We start from the raw sequence: 15,596 nt of genomic DNA, 5'->3' as shown, positions 1-15,596 counted from the left end.
GCATCAGCTGGCTAAGGCTGGCAATGAAAAAATCAGATTATGGCTATTTTGACTTTCCTGTTTCGACCTAACCGGGTTTTTTTGTCGTTGTTGTTTCATTTTGTTTTAATACTTGAGTACGGTTACGAAGGACTTCATAAAAATGCTTAAAAAGCCTTGAAATTAGCTTTCATTTATTAAGCGTCTGCTGTCTGTCTGGACATGTATTGGAGGACATTATAAAAAGAATTAAAATATGACAGCCTTTCATCTCAAATTTCCTTACCTAAGTCCAAACTGGGGAGACAGACGTATCTTTGAAAGGACCAGGAGTCAACTAAGTGAATTGTCTATGAGTAAATTTTTTTGCTGGGGCCATCAACGCTACTTTCCTTGAAGCCTGTGACTTTCGTTTGAAAGTCAGAAGGTATTTGTTTTTAAAAATAATAATAAATACCAAAAAAGCAAATACAGAAATGTTAGAGCAGTCAAGCTACTCTTTTGTTTATCATTGGCATATGGTACATGTTTACTGGATTTTAGTCCATTCATGTTAAGTATTTGGAGTATGTGTGTTTTTCCCCCACCACATAAATTTAAAAGGAGGGTGGTAGAAATGTTTCCTACTGGGTTTTGAATTTTAAAAAATGGCACAAGTATTGATACTTTGTTATTTACAGGCAAGTCATTATAGTTTTTGCTGAAATTGTCCTTGTGTGTGTAGATTGTACCCTTATATGTGTTTGTATTTTTGGGAGAGTATCCATGTTAATACTGATGGGAAATATTGTAGGTGAGTATTCTGCAATAACAGAGCAGCAGAATGAATCTTCTGACATAAGCAAGTGGATTATAATGAAATCTAGGATTAAAGGGATTTTCTGGAAAAGCAGTCTTTGTAGAAGTCAAGAGAATATAAATTCACTGATGTGGCTGTCTAAGTGAGTTAGTATAGGTTTGGTAAATCTGGTATAACTCTGTAATTGTGCATTTTGGAAGGCTCTGGGCACTATGAACATTTTTTATTTTTATTTTTATTTTTTTAATGTAACTTATTGTCACATTGGTTTCCATACAACACCCAGTGCTCATCCCAACAGGTGCCCTCCTCAGTGCCCATTGAACATTTTTTTTTTAAATTAGAGGTGTATGGGGTGTCTGGCTGGCCTAGTCGGTGGAGCGTGCAACTCTTGATCTTGGGGTTGTGTGTTCGAGTCCCAAGTTGGGTGTAGAGATTACATGAAAATAAAATCTTAAAAAAAAAAAAAAAGAGGTTTTATGTAGAAAACATGTATTCTAAGCCTGAATCATATAATGGTTCTCCATGAACATGCTACACATCTATAGCGGGGATACCTCTTTTAAAATGCACTACTCATGGAGGGATTGGAGAGGGAAAGGCCCTGCCTCTGGACATCACTGAGAAGTCAGTCCCATCCCCCATGCTCAGTCTCAGCGTTGCCCTTGCTCACATCATTCACTGTTGCCTCATTATCTTTTGTCAACCTCGGTCCCTCACCGCTCTTCAGACCCCAGTCAGAATATTTAGTAGATACTGCAGCTCAGAGGACTGAGCATCCCTTTTATGTTATCTTATTCCAAATTCAGGTCCCTTCCCCCATCCTGTTGGAGTGGAGTGAGTCAGAGACAAAGATGTACACACGCACAGGCATACAGTGGAAGCACTCGAGTTCACACGGATAAATGTGATCATTTAAGACATTGCTTCTTCGAATTTGTGAACCAAACATTTTTCACTTCTTATCTGGTGAATGTTACTAGAATAGCAGAGGCAGAATAAATGATTTTAAAACTTTAAAATGATTTTCTTTAAGGGTAAATCTGCAAGTGCAGAATCTTGTGCCTCTTTTATTATAGTTGGCATTTTATAAGGCAGCCAGTGATTGTACCTTGATGAATGATTGCAAGAAAAGCAGCATCCGTAGGTGCAGAAAGGAAACCGTATTTCATCTCTGATTTGGATGTATGCTTGTAGGTCTCCGTATTTTACCATTTGGGTGTAAGCCTCATTGACAAAATGTTCTCAGCTTGTTTTTAAGTTTGGACTGGTTTTTAAAATATATATGGGTTTGCATAATAAAACAAACTGTGTGAGTGGAGAGAACATTCTTAGGCTGTCTGAAGACTTGTTTTTGAGCCTACAGACTTGGGTATGATTCTGGTTCCCTGTCATCTGCTGTAAATTGGCCTTTTTGTTTAGACAGCTTCTTCCTTGGGTCTGCTTGTTGAGATGCTTTGTTTTCATTAATTCTCAATACCTTCCTGGCACCTAGAGAAAGTAAAACATCTTCATTTCACAGATTGAGAAACTGAAGTTTTGCAGAGTGACCCAATATACAGAAGACAAACATTTCTACAGACTCTTAATCTGATTGGTGTAAACATCCTCCCTGATTTTTTTTGGTACAATCAATGAAGTTTCTTGAGAAAAAAAAATGCTAGAAGAACATATATGTTCTATTGCCCTATTTCTTGGCTCCTTGAAAAATAACTTTTTCTGTAACTATTTGAGTGACCTTTAAGGGAATGTAATACTGTTCTGAGTGTTGGAGACAGAAGTTCATATGAAAACAATTTGGATCAGATATCTTCTGTCCAACTTAAAAATGATACTTTTTCTTATTGTTTTAGAATTCCATTGTACTGAACATTGCTTGCAACAAACCTTTAAGTAGGGGTTGAACTGGTCATGGGTATAATAGAGAGCCTAGAATTTTGACTCAGGAAAGCTGAGCTCTCTCTAGACCCCCTTCCGCCACCTCCTGAGTGAAATGGTAGCAAGGTAGTTTCACCAAGCGTTGCTTTTCTCTTGTCTGCAAGCAGAGATATGGCTGTTGTATCCCTCTTCCCTGCTTAAGGGTATTATGAGGACCAGAAGATCATTTCTGTAATAGACTCTGTAAATGCTGCAGAAATGTTATAATAAAATATGACAAATGTGAAGATCAGGTTTTCCTTTAGCAAAAATCCTAATGAAAGCATTTTAAAGGAAGTACATTTCCAGTTTATAACTACGCTAAAGGTGTTTCCCCCTGGTGGGACCAGTTTATGCTAAAGATATTGTATTTGGCAATATTCATTTTTCTTTCAAGCAATTTACTGCAGTGTTGTGAGTTTATTCTTTTTTTTTGTTTTGTTTTGTTTTTTTTGAGTTTATTCTTAATATTGTCTCTGAAGTATTATTAATTTCTGCAGCAACACTATAAATTTAAATTTTTTTCTGATTGTAGTGCATGTGACAGAATTTGACCTATAAATTTAATTTTTGTTCTCAAGGAGTTATATAACCCATTGTGAAATTAAGATAGAAAATATGTAAACATGATGAAGTGTATAGCAGTGTCATCATGGGACAGTGATGGGTCTGTGTTCACCTCGTAGGGTTTTTGGACAAGATAGGGTTAATTGGGGAGACTTTTGAAGAAAAGGCTCTTTGCACTTTGACCTAAAGATAAGTATATTACCTAGACAACAGAGATGGGGATACACGCTTGTGTTGCTTTTTAATATAAAAATAATTAATACAGTCTAAACCTATAGCATTTATGTCATTATGAAATTGATTAACTTCAGGAATAATCGGTGGAATAACAGGAAGCCATTACTATTAAAACCTAACTGTTGGACACAGAAAAATGTCCGGAATTTAGAGTTAAGTGGGGGAAGAAAAAGATGTCCGAGCACCGTGTTCCTATTTTTATAAATGTAGACCCATGAACATGTTTACATATTTATGTTGGGAAATACTTTGGATAATATATACTGAACATGAACATGTTTCTCTTTTAGCATTGTCTAATCTATAACCCTATATGTGATTTGTTTTTAAAAGCTGCAGCTCACCATAAAAATTAGATACAGAGAGGAGCTGAGTGACATAGGAAAGGGGTGATTTTATACAGCCGGCAGCATGAGCAAAGGCCTGGAGTGGTCAGGAGTGTGAGCTTGGATCGGAGTTAATGTTGTGTCCTGTCTGTGCCCATCTTCTGCCTAAATATTTTTGTGGCCCTCTTTATTCGAAAGACTTGGCTCTCACATTTTTCTGCTGAGACTACAGTGAGGCCAAGGTCAGAGCCTGGACCACAGACACCTAACAGTCCATTAATAAAAACGTTTTATGCGGTTTTTGTCCTTCACCTTCCCCAACTACGCCTTAGCCCCACCATAATTTGCCGTCTTAAGAACAGACTTGCCCAAGCAGCCAGATGTACTTTTTTGGTTTGCTTCTCTGTACTGATGGCTGAGCAATGAAAAGGGAGACGAGTAAAAGGTGGGCATCCAAGTCTACCTATAACACTGGTTGGTAGAGTGTGCCTTTTGAGGCTACTTGAAATCAAGTCCTGTTTGTCTTCATAACATTCTCTCTGCCTGTGATAAAGTAAAAATAGCATTTCTAGGTATGTGAAGGAGATTTTGTCCTGCTGGGGTGACACTCTTCTAACAGCATACGATAATAATTTAATGCGAATGTAATCCACTTAAAAAAAGACCTGTTTTGTGTTCATATTTCCCTGGGTCCTCAGTTTTGCCTTCTGTAAAATGCTCAGGACATTGGTGTTCAGGACAAAGTCAAGACAGCATAGGCCTTTAAAATCACAAAAGAATTTTTAAAATGTGTTATTAGTTGAAAGGATTATGCGTTATGATGCAGTTTTTAGGATTACACCTTTGACTATCATTACGTTTTAATAGGTTTAGATGGTGTTGTGTGTCCTTCAAGAGTGGTGACATTTTTCTTTTTGTCTCATCTGCCAGGTTTCAGCATTAAAGACGATGGCCAGTCAGGGAGGACCCAAGTATACTCTTTCACAGCAGCCTTGGGCCCAGCCAGGTATTCACATTTTACTATTTGGGATTTCTTTTTTGGGATGTTGATTAATTTGCATTTATATGGTCTCTGACAGCTTCGAGTTGGTTTCCTGCTCCTCCTGTGGTTTGTGTTGATGCGGGATGCAGTTTGGAGCCGACAGGTCTTAATGGGCCAACACTACCCGCATTTCAAAAAGCATTCCAAGGAAAGAAGAATTAAGAAATACACACACGCGAGTTAAAAATGAAATGTGGCTTAGATGGAAACACTTTGATTCTGTACACCTGCTTTTCAATGTGCTAGAGCTCTGATCAAAGTCCTGTGTGTGGTGGTCCGAGATTACGGAGGGGGCGCTGCTGTTCTCAAGTAGTAAAGGAAGAAGTGCTGGGTCATTACTTTGTTTCACATTTTATGCAGGTTACTTCCTCTGTTTGTTAACATTTTAGAGTGTTCGAGAAAAGTTATAAAAATTGTGTTTGCAGGGAATTGGCAGCCGATATCATTGTCTGATTGGCAGATGATGTTTGAGATGTTCCGGTCTTACTCTTTCCTAAATGTAAATTTTTTTTGTGCCAGAGGGATTTTTTTGATTTTTTTTTTGTCTTTAGAATTAGCCCTCCGACATTTAAAATCATGACGTTGTGGGTTACTTTTGGTTTGTTTTGTGGCATTTTAAGTTGTCGTTTAAACTGGAATGAAGCGTTTTGGTAGATTAGTATTTTTCGCCATTCTCCGGCCCATATGATGATAGAGATTTTTTGAAACCAAAAAGGGCAAAATGGAAAAAAAAATACTGTTTTTAATTATGGACAGGCTGTATCTGAGTTGGTGGGGCAGCTTTTTGCTCAGAGTGAGACAGATCCAAATTCAGGTTTAGCATCCATAAAAATTGACTGCCTACAGGCACCTAATGTGGTGTTAGGTCTTTAATACAGTTGGTTTTCAATATCCAAAGAATGTTAATGTTTGTCAGGTATTTATTTCTTTTGGGGAAAAGAGCTGAGGCCATTCTAAACATTTTCAGTTATTCTTATTAATGCCTCAGGTTAATTTGAAGTTGAAACAGAACTAAGACGCTGAAGGAGAAGCTGAATATCTCACAGGAGGATTTGCAAATGTACAGTTATCCCTTGTGTTTGAATGGAAGACAGGATTTTATTTCAAAACTTTGTCCCATGAACTTTGATGATGTTATATAGGTTTGCCTTGATTTGCTTTATTGCAGATAAACTTTGTGACTGTTTTAGGCTTTTTGCTCATTGTGATGGAGACAGTGAATGTTTTACTGTCTTCATTATTTGAAACCTTTGTATCACGTGTGAGATTGAAATCTTCATTATGTTACCAGCGGACAGAGATCATACTTGGTGCGATAGCACGTTCTGTCAGAAGACAGAAAATGAGATTCTTTTACTGTAACACTGGACATTCTAATCGGAGTTGGCTGTGGTGGTAGCCACCTGTCCTGGCCCCTCACAGTCAGGATCAGACTGGTCACTCCGTAAGTCAGCACAGTTCCGGAAGGAGTTCTCACCACCCTTGGATTAATTGGGACTGTGGCTCAAGGTTTCAGCCACTTACAGGACTTATTTAGAAATAGCTGATTTTATTTTGAACGTTTATACAAATGAAACTCTTGGGGGTGCAAGAGCTATTTTTGAAAGAGGTAGAATCTAACAGACAGGTATAGGTGTATTTAATACATCCAATACAGGGACTTGATGCGTAATTAATATATTTTTCTTTCCTCTTTGGAAGGATTCTCTCTCACTCAAAACAGGGCTGTCATTTTCTCCAGCGGAATCTTAGTGGAGCTCCCAGTGTCAGGCGTGCCGTGCTCTGAAGCATTACTAGCACAGTCATTAGTAAAATAGGAGTGGACAGAAGGAAGCTGACAGGAGGACAGGTTGCAGTGGGGCTTGCTCTTTTGTCATGAACCCACTTCCTGTCGTCGTGAGGGAGGACGTTTGGCAGATACAGCGGTGGCCCTCTGGTTTGCCTGGTCGTATCCTCGGTCCCGTGTAGCCGCGTGGAGCTGCGGAGTTGCTTTTCCTTCACCTGTATGACCAGAAGTCCACTTTTAAATGGCAGAGAGATGTTCGCCCTTTTGGGGTGGGAGCCTCAAGAACAATCTAGGGACCTGTCTGGGGCCCTGGACACCCAAGGTGACTGGTTCATGCAGACTTGATCAGGTTTCTGGGGATCATTTCACGATAGACTCAAAGGAGATTGGGTTATAAATTAGGATGCCAGTTTGTTAACTTACTCTGAGAAATACACCTTCATAGGAATTAGAGGGCTCTATTCACTGGGCCTCACACCCACCATCTGGTTACCAAGGGCTCTGAAAACTGACTTAGGGATTCTTGAAGTGTGTTAGGACAGGACCAGAGCCCATGGAATTAAGTGCCCTGTAGGAGCGTTCATCTGTTCTATGAAAAATAAGCAATTCCCGGATTGTTTGTTCTTTCTTCTCGAGAGCCTTGATACTTCCTTACCCCGTTCTGCCACCCTCAATTAAAAAAAAAAGTTGAATATGATATAAAAATTGAGCTATTAAGAAGTATATAAAACGAAAAGTAATTCTGTTTTCCACCTCCAAGCTAGTCCTCTCAAAGGTAACCACTATAAATAGTCTCTTTCCCCCAATTATTATATATGTACCAGCATATACGGACTTTACAAATGTTGTAAACATAAGATTATACTTATATTCTCCCCCCCCTTTTTTTTTTAACTTATTCTGTATCTTGGAGCCCTTTCTAAACCGCCACATCCAGCTCTGTGCATCCTATTTAATGGGTGTGTGGAATGCATCACTGTAGCACAGTTTGATAATTCTATTAATAGGCAATGTATTTAGTATTTTTTCCCCACCCGTTCTTTTAAAAATGTCCCTGTACACACGTATTTTGGTATTTCGTAAGTCTATTCGTAAGGTAAGTTTCTAGTAGTGGCAGTGTTAAGCAATAGAGTATATGTGTATTTTCGGTTTTGCTAGACCTTGCCTAATATCCTCTAGAGAGGTTGAACCAATTTATATACTCCAGGGGCGGTGGACTAGAAGGCCTGTTTCTGCACACCCTTAACCAAATGTGGATATTCACAGTCTTAGTAATTTTTACCAGTCCAAAAATATCTCCATTGTTTTTTGCTTGTTTGTTTTTGAGAGCGAGAGCAAGAGAGGGAGAGTGTCTGCATGCCAGGGAGGGGAGAGAGAGAGAGAGAGAGAGAGAGAGAGAGAGAGAGAGAGAGAATCCCAATCAGGCTACATGCTTAGCATAGGGTGGGTGGGGGTGGTTTGATCCCATAAACCATGGGATCATGACTTGAGCCAAAATCAAGAATTGGACGCTTAACTGACTCAGCCACCCACGCACCCCATCCATTGTTTTAATACACATTTCTTTAATCATGAGTGAAATTGAACATCTTTGAAATTATTAATCATTCTTTTCCTTTACAGCTTTCTAGGTAGTTTCCTCTTTTAAATCACCTCATACAGATTACTATTCTTCTTTTTCATTTGTATTTCTTTTCAGACACTATACAGTGGGCTATGTAATTATGTCAGTTACAGTCTTCTGGAATTCTGTACCCTTTCTGATAATACAGTATATGAATGTAACAGATGGGTTTTTTAGTTACCATTAAATATGTGTGGATATTGTTGGGATGATCTCACAAGACAAGAGAGCATCTCTTACTGTGAGTCAGTTCTGTAAATGAGTAAGCTCATTCATAAGTGATTCTTCCTAGTGTCTCTCTGCAAATAATTTTTTATTTTATCTTAACTGTCACCTAGGAATGCCAAAGGAACACTATTATAGCCCCTATAAGTGTCCTGAAGGGTATTGGGGGAATTCTTTTGCTGCCCCAGCCTTTGGAAGTAGAATTTTGTATATAGCAGATACGTAGTGAATGCTTATAGGGCTTGTAATTAAACTTGGTAGATAGGAAGAGTGAAAGAAAATTGGGGGGCACATAGAGATCTTTTCTTTGGCCGTTTTTCTCTCCCTTTATTCCTCTGAATGAAAATGGAAGTGTTTCTTCCCTTTTTCTTTGTAATCCTAACAAGGTCCATTCTTTCCAGCAAAGGTCTGTGAGCTTGTAGCAAGTGCCTACAAGACAATAAAAGCGAAGCTGCCTCTGACCTTGAGAAGTATGTCGTTGTACCTATCCAATAAAGATACAGAGTTCATCCTGTTTAAACCTGTTAGGGTGAGTATTGCGATATTTTATTTGAATGTTGGCCAGTCTCTTCAAGGGTTCTTGCCGTGTCTACTATTTTCTTCTTCCCGTGAAATTTAAAAATGTTGGTATACGATTCTAGGAAAGTTGATTAATAATCACTGTGATTCTTGAAGGGCTTACAAGCCAGCACCTGCCTGATTATATCCTCCCCACACCTTTGTTTTAAGTTCTTTACATTACCTATGGCAACAAGATACTTTTGACCTTAAAGTACAAATTAGTAAAAAAAAAAAAAAAAAAAAAAAGTCATCAGACCCTAACATTGAATGCAGCCCAATACTTGAGAAAGCACCATTTCAGGAATTATGCTTCATTTTACTGGTGAGTAGTGGAAATAAATGGCTTGCAGTGGCCGCCCAGGGATTAAATGTCAGAGCAAATTTAGTGCTCATAACTTCCACCTCTGTGTTGAGCTCACATCTTTACCGAAGCATTGGTTGATTTTTAAAGTACATTCTATGTATCTGGAAACTTTATTATCTTTTGTGTGAGAAATTGCTGCTGGGGGCTCTTACTGTTCTTGGGAGGGGGAACTTGGGGGGGGGGGGGGGGGGGGGGAGGGGGTACTGGGGGGGGGGGGGGGGTGGGGACAGGAATTACTAGAGTTTAGTTTTTCCAGGGAGTGTATTCTGATAAGTCTTAGGTTGTGCTAGCATGAATTATTAAGTACAAATTATATGTCTTTGGTAATCTGATGAAAGATACATTTCCTCCACTGTTTGGCTAATATCATTAAGATTTAGCATTCTTGGAGGGTTGCCTGGGTGGCTCAGTGGGTTAAGTGTATGACTGTTGATTTCAGCTCAAATCATGATCTCACAGTTTGTGAGTTTGAGCCCCACATCGGGCTCTGCACTGACAGTGCAGGGCCTGCTTGGGATTCTCTCCCTCTATCCCTGTCCCTCCCCTGCTTGCATGCTCTGTCTCTCTCAAAATAAATAAATATTAAAAAAAAAAAAAAGATTTAGCATTCTTAGAGAGAGGCAGACCAAGGAACAGACACATAACTGTAGAGAACAAACTGATAGTCAGCAGAGAGGAGGCAGGCGGGTGAAATAGGTGATGGTGATTAACGAGTACAGTTGTCATGATGAGCAGTATGTGTTTATGGAAGTGTTGACTCACTATATAGAACACTTGAAACTAATATCACACTGTATGTTAACTAGAATTTAAATGAAAACTTAAAAAGATTTAACATTCTTGGTGCTTCGTGTTCAAGACAACCACATGTTTCCGGTGACTCATTTAATATGATTGCCTCTTCTTCTTTCTAAGAATAATATTCAGCAAGTTTTCCAGAAATTCCATGTTTTGCTGAAGGAAGATTTTAGCCCTGAAGATACCCAGATCATTGCTTGTCCTTCTATGGAACAGGTAATCCATCATCAGAAGATCCTTGTTACTTTTTTTTTTTTTTTACATTTATTTATTTTTGAGAGACAGAGTGAGACAAAGTGAGAGTGGGGGAGAGGCAGGCGGAGTGGGGGAGAGAGGGAGACACAGGATCGGAAGCAAGCTCCAGGCTCTGAGCTGTCAGCACAGAGCCCGACGCGGGGCTCGAACTCATGAACTGTGAGATCATGACCTGAGCCGAAGTCGGATGCTCAACCAACTGAGCCACCCAGGTGCCCCTTTTCAAAAAAAAAAATTTTTTTTTTGATCCTTGTTACTTTTATTCCTTCTTGGTTGTTTTACTTGAATAGATAATGTCTTTGAGTAACTATGTTTTTAATTTTAATTAAAAAAATTATACATTACTGGGGTACCTGGGGTGGCTCAGTCAGTTAAGTGTCCGACTCTTGATTTTGGCTCAGGTCATGATCTCATGGATAGGAGACTGAGCCCCACGACGGGCTCCATGCTGGGTATGAAGCCTGCTTAAGATTCTCCCTCTCTCTCTCTCTCTCTCTCTCTCTCTCTCTCTCTCTCTCTCCCTCTCTCTCCCCCTCTCTCCCCCCCCCCTCCCGTGCATGCTTGCTCTCTGTCTCAAAAAAGTAAAAATTGTACATTGTTTTATTCTGATGAGCAGGAATTCAAACTTTGAGTTGCTGTCTCAGTTTTTTGGTGATGGCTTTATAATTTTGCTTTTTAATTCTTTCTGATATTGCAAGTTGCTGTGTTTAACATGAATGAACTGTTTGTGAAAATTCAAATAATGCTATTTAAGTTTTTAAATAATTTTATTTGAAGTATGCATGAAATGAGGCCCACATTTCAAATGAAAAAAAGTTATTTTAAGGATTCGATGTTAGGGAGAGAGAATGAAACACTTCTAAGTTTAAAGAACTGAATATAGAGCTCAGTCTGTGTTTACTATTATTCATGTATTCAGTTTAGCCAGCTAGTTTTTGTTGAGCATGTGTTATGTATTAGAGTAGGCTGGTACTAAGGAGGGTATTTGATTTCTGGTTTTAAGTTTGGTATAGCTTACAGGTTTTATATGTGTGAGGACTAGAAGCTGGGGGAACCTAATCAGAGTGGGTGGAGAGTTGGGGGAAGGACTGCAGGCAGTGAGTGTGGGTGAGTCTTTCAGGGGGTTTTAACACGTTGGGAGAGAAAAGTTGTAGCTGGAGGAGAAATGGGGTCTTTTAAAAATTGAGATAGAACTCCTATGCCATAAAATGCACCCTTTTAAAGTGGACAGTTCATTGGCTTTTAGTATATTCACTAAGTTGTACAACCATCACCACTATTTAATTCCAGAACATTTTCATGCCCTCCCAAAAGAAACCTCATACCCATTAGCAGATTCCCTGTTCCTCCACCTTCTATAATTTACTTTTTGTCTCTATGGATTTGCCCATTCTGTGTATTTCATTAAATGGAATCATACAGCATGTTCCCTGTTAGGACTGGCTTCTTTCTCTTACCAGAATGTTTTTAAGAGTCTTCCATGTTTTAGCATGTATCAGAACTTTATTCTTTTTATGGTTTTATGTATTCCTTTATATGGATAGATGGGTCATATTTTAAAAAGCTGAGTCTATGGTTCCAGGATTTTAGTTAAAATACTTCTTTTATAAGTCGTTTGAAGTAATTATGTGCTGTGTGATTATACATACTAATTTGATATATATATAGTTAGGTTTTTTCCACCACTTTGATTTAATTTTGTTTTTTTATTATATAAACTACTTACATGGTTCCCAAGTCAGAATTCTAGAATAAGGTAGAATTGGAGACATCCTGCTTTCCTTTCAGTCCCCTCCAGCTTTTCCTTCCTTTACCTTATAAATAAATATTATTATTTGTTACTGGATTATCTTTCCTTTTTTTTTTTTTCTTTTAAAGATGGGGGAAAATGCATGTTTGTATATTCATGAGGATCCAGAGAGAGGGAGAAAATGATGCTGGAAAAAATGCCCTTGAGTGGCGAAGTGGGGGACGGAACTTGGAGGGTGGAGCCTTTGTTAGTTCATAGGTATGGGGTGTTCGGTCGTGAAAGGAAAGACAACTGAGTGTTTGGGCACACGTGGGAGGTGGTGGACAGGATAGGACCTCATAGAAGCTCTCATCTGATGGCTTCATGTTTGTGAGTGAAACGGGAAGCAGGGTCATCATTAAAAGGGAGGAGGCAGGCTCATTTGAGTTCCGTGGTTAAGGATCCAAGAGAGACCATTCAGCATGGTTGACTGGTTTTCCTCCAGTTGTGTCCAGCGGCGTGAATGTGGGTGTGGGGTAGCCAGGTGGGGCTTGCCAAAAACATGCAGACTCTGCGCTCCCACTAGACTCCTGCAGGCAGGATGCACACGTTAGTGTATGTGTATGTTTGTAACTTAAAAGTTCTGTGGTAGATAATCACTCTTAGGGACAACTCAGTTGCTTTGCTCTGCCTTTGTTCAGTGTTCTCTTGATGAACTGCTACATTGGTTTCATGAGATACCAGTAGGTCGCCACCTACGGTTTGAAAAACACTGATAGAGAGAGACCCATCATTCTGTGCCTGGATCCTCTTTCAGAACCATTAACCTTTTCTAGATAATAATAATAATAAATAATAATAATAATAGCTGATATTACTGACTGCTGGCAAGCACTATTCTAAGCATTTGATATATATTATCTTATTTGATCTTCACTTGACTCCCCTGTATTTGCCCCATTTTATTGATGAAGAAGCCGTGGTCCTGAAAGGTTAAGTAGCTTGGCTGAGTTACGCACAAGGTAGGAACCAGAGTCTTGGATTGTTGCTGGAGGGAACCCTCTGGCTTACCGTCGCCCGTTGGGGGGCACCTCGCCGGCTCAGTTGCTAGAGTGTACGACTGACTCTTGGTTTTCGGAGTCATGAGTTCAAGCCCCATGTTGGGTGTAGAGGTTACTTAAAAAAAAAAAAAATTCCCTGTAAATGGAATGTTTGTGCCCCGTTTTCTTAAGATCCAATATATAGCACACAGATTTTGGGGGGTAACTTTTTTTTTGTTGTAATTTCAAACTTAAAGGAATAAGGTAATATTCCTCATGGTAATATTGGTAATAAGGAACTTTACCCAGTTGTTTACATTTTCCTCCATTTGCTTTATCTTTAGTTTTCTCCCTTCCCCTCCCACTCCACCCCTCTTTTAAGCAATTTGAGAGGAAGTTGGGAGACACTGTGCTCCTTTACTTGGAAATGGTTGTGTATTTCCCAAGAACAAGGAATTCTTTGACCCTACCCCCACGCAGTGATCAAAATAGGAAATACAACATTGATACTATTATCTAATCGATAGTCCATAATCAGATTTCTTCAGTTGTCCCAGTAATGTCCTTTATAGATACATCTCTCCTGGTCTGGGGTCCAGCCCAGATGTTGCTTTCAGGTGCCACTTCTCTTTAGTTTCTTTTAACCTGGAGCAGCTCTTCAGCCTTTTGGGCTTTGTGTGTGTGTGCGTGTGTGTGTATTTATTTTTTTGTGTGTGAGAGAGGGTGCAAGTGAGCAAGGGCAGAGAGAAGAGAGAAGGGGAGCTCACCCAAAGTGGGGCTCGAACTCATGAACCATGAGATCATGACCTGAGCCAGTCAGATGCTTAACCGACTGAGCCACCCAAGTGCCCCTTTTTGGCTTTGTTGACCATGACAGGCCAGTTAATATCCCTTTATTTGGTGTCGTCTGTTCCGTCATGATTAGATTGAGGTTTTGTATTTTTGGCAGGAAAAACACAGAGGTTATTTTGCATCCCTCTCACCGGAAGTGCAAGTTTATAGAAGAGATTAAGGGACAATTATTTTGATTACTGAAACAGTTTGTCCTGTGTGGAAGGGTTCCTTGCCGAGTTCATTTAACCGCAAGTCTTCTCGCCCGGCTGACAGATTGTCCGTGTGCAGACTGCAGTCCCCCTGCCCCACCCCACGGTGTGTCGGTTTCTCTGGTTGTCCTTGGGGGCCGCTCCGTGTCACGCCCTCCTTTACTGGGTGGGCAGGGTGCTCCAGGGGTCAGGCAGAGTTCGCGTGTGAGCTGAAATTCACTCCTCAGGCCTGTTCTTATGCATTCAAAATAGTCACTCACAAAATTCAGCTTATACACAGCGCTTCCCACAATACACTCTGCACAGAAAAAGGTGAAACTGATTAGATTTATTTCTATCCCTTGTCAGGGTTAGGATGTAGGGGTTTTTTTTCTTGTCATTTTCATTGGATTCTAAATAAGTTTGATTCGGTGACCCTTCACAGGCTGCCACAAAGCCCGCTGCCCCGCGGCTGCTTTAGAAATCACAATGGCATTGTGGGTCCAGCCATGTTCGTTTGGCTTCTTAAAAATCTGAGGCTTTTTCTCTCATTCTTGTTTGTTTGTTTTTCCTTTCATTCTGATTTGAGGATCTGAGCAACGTTTTTGAGTGTGATGTTCTACAGCAGAGCTAACATAGCCTTTCACTTTGCTTTTCAGCTGAACCTTCTACTGTCCGTTTCTAAATAACCAGCCCGGCGGGCCGTGCGTGCCGCTGTCTGTCCTGTTGGAGCGGGCTGGGAAGTCTGGCAGCCTGCAGGACACTGAGGAACTGTCTGTGGGAATGTCCCCGAGAACCACGCAGGTGCGCTGCTCAGTGCTGACTACAGAATGAAAAATAAGCAGAGTGTTGGAAAGACTGGTGTTTCCCTTTTAAAAACATCACAATGCCAAAGATTAATCTAGGCGTGTGAGAACTGCCTTCTTTAAATGGTCACGAGAAACGGGAGTTTTTCGGGGTAGGTGTGGTGGGCACGCAGTGAAATGGTTCTTAGCAAACAACGTGCAATGAAAATCGGTTACAGTAAGGGGCGCGAAGAAGAACTTTACAGAAATACAGTTAATTAGAAAGCTTCTAAGAGTAAGGTTTGTTAAAGCCTGAAACACTGCAACACTTTGAGCCACTGAACATTCCACAGAGGCTATTTTTTTTACTTCCAGAAATCTCATTTCTACACTCTATTTAATGTAATGTTTCTCCTATCACTTTGAAGTTTAGTTTGAGGTAGATTGGATGCATCTGAGAACACACTCTGCTTTCCGGGGAATTCGGGGTGTTATCTTTTCTGTGTGTTTGATGTGAGGTAGTTTCAAGATGCAAGGACT

General features: G+C 39.9%; 1 protein-coding gene across 2 annotated transcripts in view; it reads left to right on the top strand.

Annotated features, from left to right (window-relative positions):
• LOC125917930 (conserved oligomeric Golgi complex subunit 3) overlaps positions 1-15,171 on the top strand; it is a 31,590-nt gene extending 16,419 nt beyond the window's left edge. For both annotated transcript variants that reach the window (XM_049623996.1, XM_049623997.1), the window contains 4 exons: positions 4,756-4,831; positions 8,904-9,031; positions 10,343-10,441; positions 14,931-15,171. In XM_049623996.1, the coding sequence (XP_049479953.1) occupies positions 4,756-4,831; positions 8,904-9,031; positions 10,343-10,441; positions 14,931-14,960 (333 nt within the window). In that variant the 3' untranslated portion in view covers positions 14,961-15,171. The remainder of the gene's footprint in view (positions 1-4,755; positions 4,832-8,903; positions 9,032-10,342; positions 10,442-14,930) is intronic.
• The last annotated feature ends 425 nt before the right edge of the window (positions 15,172-15,596 follow it).

The sequence above is a fragment of the Panthera uncia genome, unplaced genomic scaffold (genome assembly GCF_023721935.1).
Source record: "Panthera uncia isolate 11264 unplaced genomic scaffold, Puncia_PCG_1.0 HiC_scaffold_315, whole genome shotgun sequence".
Classification (NCBI taxonomy): domain Eukaryota; kingdom Metazoa; phylum Chordata; class Mammalia; order Carnivora; family Felidae; genus Panthera; species Panthera uncia.
This window is presented reverse-complemented; position numbering and strand designations above follow the sequence as displayed.